Source organism: Dryas octopetala, chromosome 1 (assembly GCF_963921425.1).
Source record: "Dryas octopetala chromosome 1, drDryOcto1.1, whole genome shotgun sequence".
NCBI lineage: Eukaryota > Viridiplantae > Streptophyta > Magnoliopsida > Rosales > Rosaceae > Dryas > Dryas octopetala.
Genome location: NC_141366.1, coordinates 10,744,790 through 10,757,437, shown reverse-complemented (window position 1 = coordinate 10,757,437; position 12,648 = coordinate 10,744,790). Strand labels below are relative to the sequence as shown.

General features: G+C 37.5%; 1 protein-coding gene and 1 pseudogene across 1 annotated transcript; one reads left to right on the top strand and one right to left on the bottom strand.

The window, feature by feature from the left end:
• Nucleotides 1–233: 233 nt before the first annotated feature.
• LOC147297715 (G-type lectin S-receptor-like serine/threonine-protein kinase At4g27290 pseudogene) lies at nucleotides 234–1,424 on the bottom strand (annotated as a pseudogene).
• Nucleotides 1,425–10,144: 8,720 nt separating this feature from the next.
• LOC147297714 (putative BOI-related E3 ubiquitin-protein ligase 3) lies at nucleotides 10,145–11,804 on the top strand. The gene is made up of 3 exons (XM_086243514.1): nucleotides 10,145–10,454; nucleotides 10,579–10,972; nucleotides 11,069–11,804. The coding sequence occupies exons 1-3, from the start codon at nucleotides 10,399–10,401 to the stop codon at nucleotides 11,708–11,710; spliced, it is 1,092 nt and encodes a 363-aa protein (XP_086099640.1). The 5' UTR covers nucleotides 10,145–10,398; the 3' UTR covers nucleotides 11,711–11,804.
• The last annotated feature ends 844 nt before the right edge of the window (nucleotides 11,805–12,648 follow it).

Sequence of the window (12,648 nt, the reverse complement as noted above, 5' to 3'; positions counted from 1 at the left end):
CATTTTCTTCTTCTCAAAAGCGCTCGGCACTGGTTTGTCAGCTTTATGTCCCAAAATCTCAGAGTTAAAACCTAACATGCACCCTTCACAAGTCTCATTCTACACCCTATGAAGGTATGGGGTGAACCGTCGGGAAAGTACTCATGACAGAGGAAGCGATGCCGAGCACGTACTTGTTGCAGCCACTCTGGAAATCCGCAAAAAAAAAAAAAAAAAAAATACGGGTATCCGCCCTAAAGAAATACAACAGTGGCCAAGTCAAATAATGGTAATTCTAGATCTTCCTTTTGGTTACCCCTCACTTTTCCTGAAAATTAGGAATTGAAGTATATATAATGTAACATAGGACTGAACTGCCTAGCTAGGGAAATGAAGGGGATGAACATTACAAAAACAACTTACCATACTTTTGGTGCCGCTTCTTCCAAACATAAATGAGCAAGGCTAGGATCAGCAGTCCAGTAGACAGCACAGTACTGCTTACAATGACTCTCACTTTCTTCGCATTGGATTTATAGGATTTAGCGTTGATCTTTGTATCGTCTTCATGATCTAGGAATGAAGTATTTGGAAGCAGGAAACTGAGAGTCAGAGATTAATAAAGAAGAATTAGTTCAAGAAGAATTTTATGAGTTTATGAGACAATTCTACAAGAAGAATTTTTTAATTGTGTCAAAAGTCAAACTGTTAGAATTAGTTCAACCTTTCAGTTTGTTATGCTTTGCCACTATTTTGAGCATATGATCACGAATAAATGCATAAATCAACATTGGGGTGTTTCAGATCAAAAGGTGTTTTTTTCATTGCTCCTCTCTACGTTGTTGCTAGTTGGCACATGTACTGTGGAATTGTTTTCTTTTTGGGGTGTCTTTTCTTTTCTTTTCTTTTAGCATTGTATAACAGCAATATGATTCTATAACTAGTTCTGATGCAGCCAGTCTGATATAAATATCTTGCCCATTTTCAGTGTAAATTCGTAAATCAATGAGGTCGGTGAACCACAGCAAGCACCCACTTCCTCCATCCCTGATATCCAAATTTGCATAAGCTATGTAGGAGCAGTTGTTCTTGCACACCATCTCACATTGCTGGAGGTTCATACCTCTGTCAAACCAGGATTGTTCTGTGCTTGGCAATTTCACCCCAGGGTACTTCTGAAACATGTCTCCACTGCAATTCAGCGGAGTCTTTCTCACACAGCCATTTGACCAATCCACCATGTCCCAGTACTGTTTTGGAAATTTGGGCACAAATCCTTTCAAGCAGCCACATAATGGAGAGTTGTCCATATCACATACACCATTTGGACCACAGAGTGCATAATTGTCAAAGTTATCACTCTGTGCTGTTGGATAAAGGAACCAACCTTGGGTTCTATCAATCCATGTGTAGCGCTGCACAAGCCCGTCTTGAGTTATCACCATCCGCGAAAGAATTGAGCTGTTCTATGAAATTAACCTTCAAACTGGGCTACATTTTTGAATATATTTTTCTGTGGGTACCCTGTCCTTTTCTTTCAGTTTGCATTATGAAGAGTTTGACATGTATTTGTCTGACTTTCATTAGAAGAGAATTGTAGCATCAATTTGGTTGGTAAAACTTTGTCAGCGGTTTTGGCAACTTGACTAACTAGCTTGATCATGCAAGTTGACTAGTTAGCAGTATTGGGAGGGCACTTGAGTGGCAACTTGACTAATATATCCATGCATGCATGGCATGTCTAGCTCAATCCATTGGCGGATAAGTGCGTTGATTACAATGTACGAAAGGCAATTAGTTATAAAGCATATGGGGGGTGAGACTTTCCAGGATGTGTGTCAATTTACCCACAAGCAGAAAAATTGAAAAAGACCTTCTATACAGCTAGAATCGCTCAAAAAACCAAAAAAAATTGTATTGAAGAGAATCGAATATTAACCTAGCTTAATTCTAACTCATTATCCTACTTACCTTTACCTAATGAGCTAACCGCAAGGGGCTGAGCCCTTGTGTCCAAGGGAAACACCCCACACCCCAAACTTACTTACAAATAAAATAGGCTTAATTGTGTTTTTACCACCCAAAATTTGGGGTGATTCCCACTTTACCACCCAGAACTTTATTTGTCCCACTTTACCACCCAAAGTTTACATTAATTCTCACTTTACCACCCAGAACTTTATCTGTCCCACTTTACCACCCAAAGTTTACATTGATTCCCACTTTATCACTCAAAGTTTACATTGATTCTTACTTTACCCCCTGAATCTAGAGTGACAGAATAGACGGAAAAAGGTTAACTGGGACACGAAAAATAATTTTGGGTGGTAAAGTGAGAATCAATGTAAACTTTGGGTGGTAAAGTGGAACAAATAAATTTCTGGGTGGTAAAGTGGGAATCAATGTAAACTTTGGGTGGTAAAGTGGGACAAATAAAGTTCTGAGTAGTAAAGTGGGAATCAAAGTAAACTTTGGGTGGTAAAAACACAATTAAGCCAATAAAATAATAAAATCACCTATTAAAACCCCTATATAAGCCTAGTAGTTTGGAACCAAGAATTGGAGAAATTATTAAGTATATCGTAACACTATTATATAAATTTATCTTAAATGTATAATCTAATCGTCCACCTATAATATAACACTTGATTTGACCTCTTAATTGGTCAAATCATCCAAGGTTCCTGATCAAATGCGCCAATTCCCTCAATATATAATATATAGATCATGCCAATTCATCTATATATACCGGATAAAAATAAATTGGACCAGACTACTACTTACCTACTTGGTTCAACAATAAGAGCTCAAATCAATCTGGACTTAATTGTTTGGGCCAGGGCCCACATCAACACCTCTGATTAGACCTTATAAGCTTATAATTATTTGAAGCCATTGGCCTCCTGCCCTTCATAGTTTCCCCTCCTTCAGCATGATTGGGGATTATGGGCCCAAAAGATTGGATTATGAGCCCAATAGGACTCTGTTGGTCCAGTATTAAAAATTTCTTCTATGTGTAGAAAATTCATAAAGCTCCAATAATCTTTGAAGATTATTGAATGTGTAGCATATTTGTAGAGGTTTTTCTTTCTTACTAAATTGCACATGACCTCTAAGGTTTTGAACTTAGCCATTAAGGTGTTCCCTAAGATATCATGTTACTAGAGCTTTGAAGAGTTGAGATATCATGAAAATGCTTAGGGCCAATTTGATATTGTTGTGAATCAGTTATGAGAAAGAGTCTTGAAGCAAAACAGTCCCCCACCTGCTTATCTTGAACTCTCAAAAATAGTTTATTTTGACAATAATTTTAAAAATAAGAAGCTTCTAGTTTTTTACTAAACACTTTTGGGTTGAAATTTTTTAAATAAGTTGCTTATTTTGATCACACCTCAATCTCAAACTGGCCTTAAGTGTGAATCCACCCCTAATACTAATATTAAAACAATCAAATATACGGTATATACCTTGAGAAGGGGCAGGGCTAGCTAGGTATATTTAAGTAATTAATGGACAGATGTTGTAGCAAGATATGATATACAAGTTTTCTTCCCTGTAGTTGAAAGCAGGAAAATTTTACTTCCAGATTTAAAATTGTCACCATTAAAGCAATAGTTCTGCTTACAAAGTCTAGGTTTCATGCACCTAAACAAATGGGAACAGAAACATTTTATATTTAGCTAAATAAAAAAAGGAAAAATAATACTTTCTTGTTCACTGACAAATGCAATATTGTCCTGTAATGGTTCAGGCCTACATTATGGCTGACTGGTGAGGTAGTTTCCATTGGGACAAGTATCTCTACTTGAATAATTGTGAATGCATTAGCCTGCAATTAAATGTGAAATTGACTTGTCCTAAAGTTGGAGAAGCATTGAAATGCACATGGGGGACTCTAAATATTAAGCCTGGCAAACCCCATGAGAAAATACAGAGAGATAGATGGCATTGGGAAATGAATTTCTGAGCAGATCAAGCATTTCTTCTTTTTTTTACCCAAAACCAATTCTTACTTCTTTTTTTCTTTCTTTACATGTCTCTTATTAAATGTTGGAAACTTGAAAGCAATTTCTTACTTTATGGGTAAATTCAATTGACGGTAAAATTCACATTTTTTGAATAGTAAAAGTGGTAAAGAAAACTTGGAAGAAGACTTGGAGGTGAATTAATAATAGGACATGACATGGCCCATGAGGCAATGAGTAGTGCAGATATACAGATATACAGATGGATAGAATCATGTACAGTGAGTGGGGTCCATGGGGGCAAGGGGACCCACCTAAAGACCCCATAAATGAGTGCCACTTCTCCCTCACTTTCTCCAACCAAACGGTCAAATTTCTGTTTGGCAGGAAGAGAGAGATAGATATGTATATATTTAAAGCTGACAACTTTCCAAGCATCCTGAGCACAAGTAAGGTATGTTTCCAATACAAGAAATAATGATAGCCCATCAGACTAATTCAGACCCCATCAGCAGGCAGCAGGCAGCTGCAGGCTAACATATCACACTTAGTTGTCATGACAATTGTTGTTGCAGCTGCAGCAGCTGCTCCAAAGCCAAATGGGAAAGTGCTCTTTCATTTGCTTTGCTTTAATGCTATTATGCTATGCTATGAGAAGTTGAGATTTGAGAACCATATATATTCATTTAATTAATTATATACCAATCTCTCTCTCATGCATGAGCATGAGCATGAGTTTGGTTTTATATGCATTGTTGACAGAGACGAATGAAACTGAGGCATATTCAAAGGTTGGTTTTATATATATGTTTGTTGGGGTCATGAATGAGATTCCCAAAAAGGAAAAACAAGCTGTAAAGACTAAAGATATGTAGAGAGAGAGAGAGATCAATGAGAGTGAGAGATTCTCATAATGTGAGAGTTAAAAAGGGTGTAGAATATATAACACCACCACCAGCTTTAAGTTGAATGGAAGAAAAGATAAAGAAATAAACTATCTCCACAAGTCAAGGGGGTGAAGCACAAACACACACATGATTCCCGATGTATCTTTTTATTTTCCTTTTTTCTTTTTTACTTTTTAAACTAATTTTGGAATCCTAACTTATTTATTGGCATAGCATGCCTCGAGTAATAATCTAGGCCCTCGGATTTGGTATCTTTTTGTTACAAGAAAGCAACAAAATGTAATGTATAATATTATGTTTATTTTTTTCTCTTTTATAATTTCCTACTGTTTATTACTTTTGATGTATGCTTTTTAGATTTGGGTAGTGGTTGAACCATAGTATGGTCGATGCAGTTGGGTTGATGTGTGAGCAATAATAGAGCTTGAATGAAAGAGAAAGGTGATGAAGAGGGAATCACTCTCTATGCTCTACTTTTTTCCATATCTACTTTCCTCTTGGTGAGGTGGTATCTTTCTCTTCTCTCCTTCATGAAGTTTCCAAGCAATTGTTTAATTGCATGATCGAATTCTAGGCTCAAAGAGTAGGACTATTAATTACATAACTTTAAACTAATTAATTACTAGAAAATTTATTAATATAATGAGCATCAGATCGATCAAGCTCAATTTTCCAATTCAATAATGTAAAATGAGGCAAATATTCAATTGAAATCATTTTCCCTTGTTAAATTGACAATCAATAATTCAATATTTGTCTTAATATGTACGTAATTAAATTGACGGTCTGATAACAATCTTAAGATAAACTAGTAGTAGACTATGTGGTGATGAAATATTAGTCTTTTATTGCATGCATTATATGTATCTTCCAATCTTATCAACAACTCATAAAAAGACCAAATTGGTGTTTATGTCTAGTCCAACATGTGTAAATGTTAATTACGTTAGTAGTACGTGCTAGTTAAGCAGGCTGAAAATGCCAAAGCAAACTTGGAAAGATCGAAGATGGGGATAAGATGCTCTATATATTAATTAATGCCTTGTGACACTGTGTCCGTACGCCCTGCTAGCTCATGCAACATTATATCTTACGAAAGAGGGTATGTACTATGTAGTTTAATAATCTTGCCCATGTGGGTGTATGAAACTAATAAGACTAATTTAATATTATATTTGTACTGAACAAGGTTAATTGTTAATAATTAATTAACGTATGATATCATTTAAACAAACAAAAACAAATAAAAAACTGGTTATAATTAATGTCTGGTTATGCCTCCTCAAATCTTCCGCAAATGAGATTATGTAGGATCAACTTGTGGAACCCTAGTTGGCTATCTATACAATTAATTAACTTAATTAATTAATGACAATGTTTTCGGTCACTAATTAAATGACAGATCTACTTGTCACTTTGTCCCCTTAATTGAAGCTACTTTTCCAACCCTTTCATAAGTACCCACTTAGAAAATGTTACAAACTGTTAATTAATTAAAAAACCCAGTTGCTTAATCTTAATGCATTTTGCCTTGAGAATATCGTTCTTATTTTATGACTGTAGCTAAAGCTAGGTAACATATAATGAATGCAATTAATTGTCACCTATTTGTCTTATGCACTGCATGCACTAAAAAATGCATATATATGTTTATTGGAAAGGTACATCTCCATGTCTTGGTACGATGATAATATCAAAGTATATATTAAGTAAGAGGAGAGAGAGTAGAGCATGGCCGTATGGGCAAGAGAAAGCAAGAAGGTAGATGCATGGAGACAAAGTATTTTTGGAATTTAACTACTTTGAGGGTAATTATTCCAATAATGTATAGCATCTCCAGATATATATATATATTGCTAACTATTTCATATGAATAATTAATACTAGTAGCTAGCTCTTTGAATATATCAGCTTGCCATATAGGACTTTTTGTAACATTTAATTTTCTTAATAGCCTGAGCAAGGTGGCAAGATCTAGGTGAATGGGGGTGCATAGTGGAGGAGGAGTGGGGGGTGAGACAGATTTGAGAATCGTCGGGGCCAAAACCATCGACTTTTAGTGGATATTTTTGGATTTTATTATCTTCAATTTTATTGCTTACGTTTATACATTTATATATTAGAAATGTTTTTTTGTCCTAGATTATATATATGACATGCTATTTTATCAAATTATTAATTATTAATTTTACTTATGATTGTAGACTTTTTCTCAAACTGTATATTGAAATAAGAATCATTTTATTAATAATTCAGATGGATAAGAAATTGTATATAATTAATTTCTCTAAGTTAACAAAAGACTACTACCCTTCGCATTGCATATGTTCATGGCCATTTGTGTTTATTTTGATATTTTGCCTTTGTTTCGGGTCAGCATGATGACTGCAAAAGTTATATCCTTAGTCGAATCTTGGCAGCAGAGTTGTTTCTAAATTAACAAATCTTGACTACTAATTTGTAATTACTTGGATGAAAACCAAGCAATCTCAACAGAAAGTGTGTGTTGGATAAGTCTAGAATTGGCTCAAATTTTATCCACTGTGATTTCTTTTGGTCACAGCTGCTAGCTTCTGCTAATATGACCAGAACATGAATTTTGAAAATCAGGAATTAGTTGGGATTGATAATTGGCATGCTGTCATATTTGGATGTGGTCAAGATGCTTTGTACCAAATGAAGGGAAATCAATCAGAACAAAAAATATAAGCACTTATGAATTAATAAAGCTCAAATCTTTTTGTTAAGGAATAAATACAAGAATCAATTATATAAAGCCATAAAGGATGCATGCATGTGATCAAATATGGGGTAGATCAACAAATAGTGAATTGCATAGATGGTTTTGTTGGTTAGGCAGCAATAATTTTATGCACTAACATTCTAGCAGGGAACATTGAACACTAATAATACTTGTACACTCTACATATATAGACATAAACATGGTATGAATTGATTAATTATACCCTTTAAGGTTTGTGAATCAGAATGTGTAACACACAAGTTGATGCAAGGGTTTATGCGAAGTACTCTATCTGTTTACATAAACATTTTTATGCAATATACTTGATGAAATTATTGAATATGTAGCTCTCCCATACCCCCTCATAATCCTTTAAAAAATCAACGAGCAACAATATTGCAATAAATTTACTTAAATCTACATCCATACGTAAACAAGATTGTCAATTATTGATGTGTACGAATCTCAAATCCAAAGCATTAACGTACAAGAGCCCATGTACATATTGACACAGTTAAAACTGAAAGCTATATAATAGTTTATGATAACACACACATGCATTGATTTAAATTTAAATGAATCTAATTCACACTCGAGAAAATCAAATAATCAACTAATTTGCAGTTGTCAAAAGTAAAATTTTTAATATTTTATGGTAATTAGGCATGCACTAATAGAAACTTAAGTGAGTCAAATCCACACATATATCAACAACGACAATCACTAATATCACTAGAAGTGGGCGTGGTGCGATTCCGGCCGATTCATCCCCAGATTCGTGCGCCGCGCCAGATGTCCCTATGCGATGCGGTTCAGTACTAAAAACCGAGAAAGTAGGAGGAAAACCAAATCATTCAAGGTAAGGTAAGGTAAGGTAAGGTGCGGTTCTCCACTACGGTTCTGGGCCTAATGAGCTATTATTCAGATTAGTACTTTGGGGCTTTAGATTTGTTTTTTAAAATATAAGCCCAATTATTTTAATGATACAAACTCAACCTAATTAACAAGTTTTGGGCCAAAAAAAATAAGTTTATAAGTTGATTCAATAAATTTAACCAAAAAGGGTCACACATTAAACTTTGTTTAACCTGCTTAATGCTTAATGCTTAAAACTTAAAAATTAAAAACAAATATCATTATACAACCAGTTACTACAACTACAAGTTAAACAAATTACAAGTTAATAAACATAAAAATGTGTATAAAAATATATATAAATAGTATATATATGTATAAAAATGGTATAAAATATAAAAATATATATTTATTTTATTTACGTGATCTGGTTAAATGAAGTGTGGAATCAGAAAGAATCGGTGCGGTTTGATTTTCTTTGCGATGTTGACTTTTTTTAATCAACACATTTTTTTGTGGTATTTTACTATGCGGTTCGACCGGTTTTGACAGTAAAATGGCCACCCCTATCTGATATCACGAGTGAACAACAGTTGAAAGCGAAGCTGGTCAATATTTGATGATAAACCTAGACATGCAATGATGAAAACTTAGACGAATCTGACGGTTATAATTAGCCTATGAAGGAGGTCTCATCAGAGTGATCGTGGAGGAGCAGGCACTTTATTTGGTAGACTCTAATAAAGGGTTGTTGCCAGGTGGCAGAAACAGTCGAAAGCTGAACCAAACAAAACGAAACGTATTCATGCGAGACGCATGAGCTTAGCGTAGCTGTCCTCACTGGCTCAAAGTAAAGAAACTGCCAAAAGGACCAGTCCCATGGTACACCGTACCCATCCCCAAAAACCCAACGGCCCACCACTAAAATCCGTAACATCAATCCCTTTTTTCTCTAATAAATTATTATTATCATTTACTTTGTATTTGACAAGATCACCAGCAATGGGTCCCACACATCCACGCTGGCCCCTCGCACGTGTTAGGACGGATCACTCCTGTCGTGTTCTTTGCCCACCCTGCCCCACACGTGCTGCTGCTGCTTCAAGAAAGAGAGAGAGGGGAATTGTATGAGTAAAAGGTAAGAGGCGGTGATTTGGCGTTTGGAGTGTAGCTGTGCCTACGTGGCGGCCCCTGGCAGGCCCTAGTCGGCAAAGTGCTGCGTGGCAGATGCCCACAATGTCAGTTATCAACTCCCCACCTCACTCACTCACTAATTCACTATCTCTCTCTTCTTTCTTTTTCAGTTGATTAATAATCAATTAATTAAATATTGAAGCAAACAGATACGGTCAAGACGCCGGGCTCATGTTCCGGATATGCCCCTGGGGAGTCGCTGGAATTACGGACTGACCGGATCTCTGTTACTGTTGCCTGTTGGTTACAAATTGGGAGTCAAGTAAAAAAACCAAGGAGAACATGGAAGGGTGTTTCTGGTCACCGCATCCTAAAATAGACAAAACGGTCAAAACCCCCAAATCTTTTCTTCTACTTTTTATCTCTCTAATTTTCCCTTTTTACTTATCATACTCTCTCTCAAAAAAAAAAAAAGGGTATTTTTTATTATTTATTATTTAATTATTATTTTGTCTCTCTAAACCAACCAAACCCTAAATAAACCTCACCATACAGATTACGGGCTTGCCACCTCTATTGCATGCCCTTTTGTTCATTTCCTCCTCACACTTGTTCTCTTCCTTCTTCCTATCTTCCCCTCTAAAAACCAAAAACCAACCCCAAAACAAGAACAAGTACCAAAACTAAAACGCATATATACATATAGACACCAAAGAGATACATAGAGTCGTCGACCACAAAGGCTAAAGAGAAAAACGCTCGCTTTGCTCTTGCTTCCTTTAATCCTTTTCTTTCATCATCATCAACATCATTCATGGCTGTTGAAGCTCGGCATCTCAATCTCTTCCCTCCTCAACTCATAGGCAACAGGTACCCATCATCATCTTATCTTTGATGTTTGTTCTCTCTCAATAATATGTATATGGGTCTCTCTGTATGCATGTTGTGTTCGTCTCAGTAAATTGATGGGGTTGTTGGTGTGTGATTTTTACAGGGAAATCATGAACCCAATTCAAGGAAACGCAGTCACGGGCATGTACAACAATACCCAGATAGGGTACGGAGTGATGCCATTGTCATCATCAGGAGGAGTGGGCGTAGCAACCGAGGCTCTGCTTCCGACGTACAATTCTGTCATCACCGATTCGATGCCTCCCAAAACGACGACGGCGACGGCAGCTATGAAATCCGATAGCGGCCTCACCTACAATGTTCCGATAAGTCTACCAAGAAAGCGTTCCAGAGACTCCATCAACCCCTCCTTCTCCTACCCAACTCCTCCAACTTACAAGAACTGTAACAACAACCCCTTCTCTTTTCTTGGCGAAGACATTTCGCTGCACCTCCAGCAACAGCAATTTGACATCGACCGACTCATTTCCCAACACGTACGTATCAAATTCGAAACAACAAAGAAAACCCATTTGGTTTTTCTTGGTATTTTTTACTAATTTTTGTGGGGTTTTTTTTATTGGATTTTATAGATGGAGAAGGTGAGGTTGGAGATAGAGGAAAAGAGGAAGAGGCAAGCGCGGAGGATAATCGAGGCGATAGAGGTGGGCATGGTGAAGAGGGTGAGAGCCAAAGAGGAAGAGATTGAGAAAATTGGGAAATTAAATTGGGCTCTGGAGGAGAGGGTCAAGACCTTGTGCGTAGAGAACCAAATATGGCGTGACCTGGCTCAGACCAACGAGGCCACCGCCAATGCCCTCCGGACCAACCTCGAACAAGTGCTCGCCCATCAGGTCAAAGACGACGGCCGCAGAGACGACTGCGTCGCTGCCGCTAATGCACTCATGGACGACGCGCAGTCGTGCTGCGGAAGCAGCGGCGGAGACGAGGGGCAGTACGACGACGTCGCGGTGGGATTGGGCGGGTGGCGTACGGTGAAGGGTACTAGTGGTGAGGAAGGTACAAGCGGTAGATGCAGCGGTAGATGCAGCAGAAATGGTAGTGGGTCATCGAGTACAAGTAGGTGGTGCAGGAATTGCGGGAAGGAGGAAGCCTGCGTGTTGCTGTTGCCGTGTAGGCACCTTTGCCTGTGTACGGTCTGTGGGTCATCGCTCCACACTTGTCCCATCTGTAAATCCACCAAGAACGCTAGTGTGCATGTTAACATGTCTTGATAATTACTAGTTTTCAATTTTCACTCAAAAACACACAAAACACAAGTTTTCATCAATCATCAATAGAAATTGTTTCATCCCTATTTTCTCTTCATTTTCCTCTCTATTTTAACCGTGTTCATTCTTAAATTTCTTGTCAGTAATTAATTTATATTCCCTTTTCTTTTTGGGCTCATTGGTTGGTCTCAAAATCTACCTGATTGCTGCATTAAGGCTAATTTATTTACCACATGCAATTGAAGGATGAAAAAGACCCACAAAAAATGGCTGGGTTTTTGGTGCTTCAATTGTTCATTAATTGTGGCATTCGTTTTCGGGTCGAGAGAAGTGGATAATATGGCGCACGTTAGCGGTGGTAGGAGCGCATTTTAGTAGAGGTGGTTCAGAGTTTATTGCTGAAAGGCGGGATATGTGTGTTTGTGTACGTATTATGTGGGACGTGATATATATTGCCGGCGTGGGTCCCACGGCGCATCTACCCCCTACACTGCTACTAATACTAGTAGTCTAGTCTTTGATTTCTAGAACAACTAGGTAACACGAATGGAGAGCGTTCGTGCACGCGCTACAATAAAAGCGTGGGGTCAACGGAGCGAAGAAAGCGACAGGTGTGAAACAAAAGCTGACACGTAGGACGCGCGCGCAAATGTTGCTGTGGCTGAGGCTCGGCAGCACTCATCACACTACTGGCTTGCAAACGGCCACTATTTCTGAAAAGCTAAAAAAAAAAAAAAAAAAGATAAATAACAAATTGTGGAAAAGTAGGGAAAAGTCCAAGCGTGGCACCATCATCAGTGCGAGTCTCCACCAATTACTGTTAGCATATATTTGTTGCGTAATCGGGACGACGACGTATTAGCAGAAATATCGTGGAGAATGGGGCACAATAATAAACTGTTGGGATTCCCGAAGCCTGGTGGTGGTTGAGCGAGGTGTGT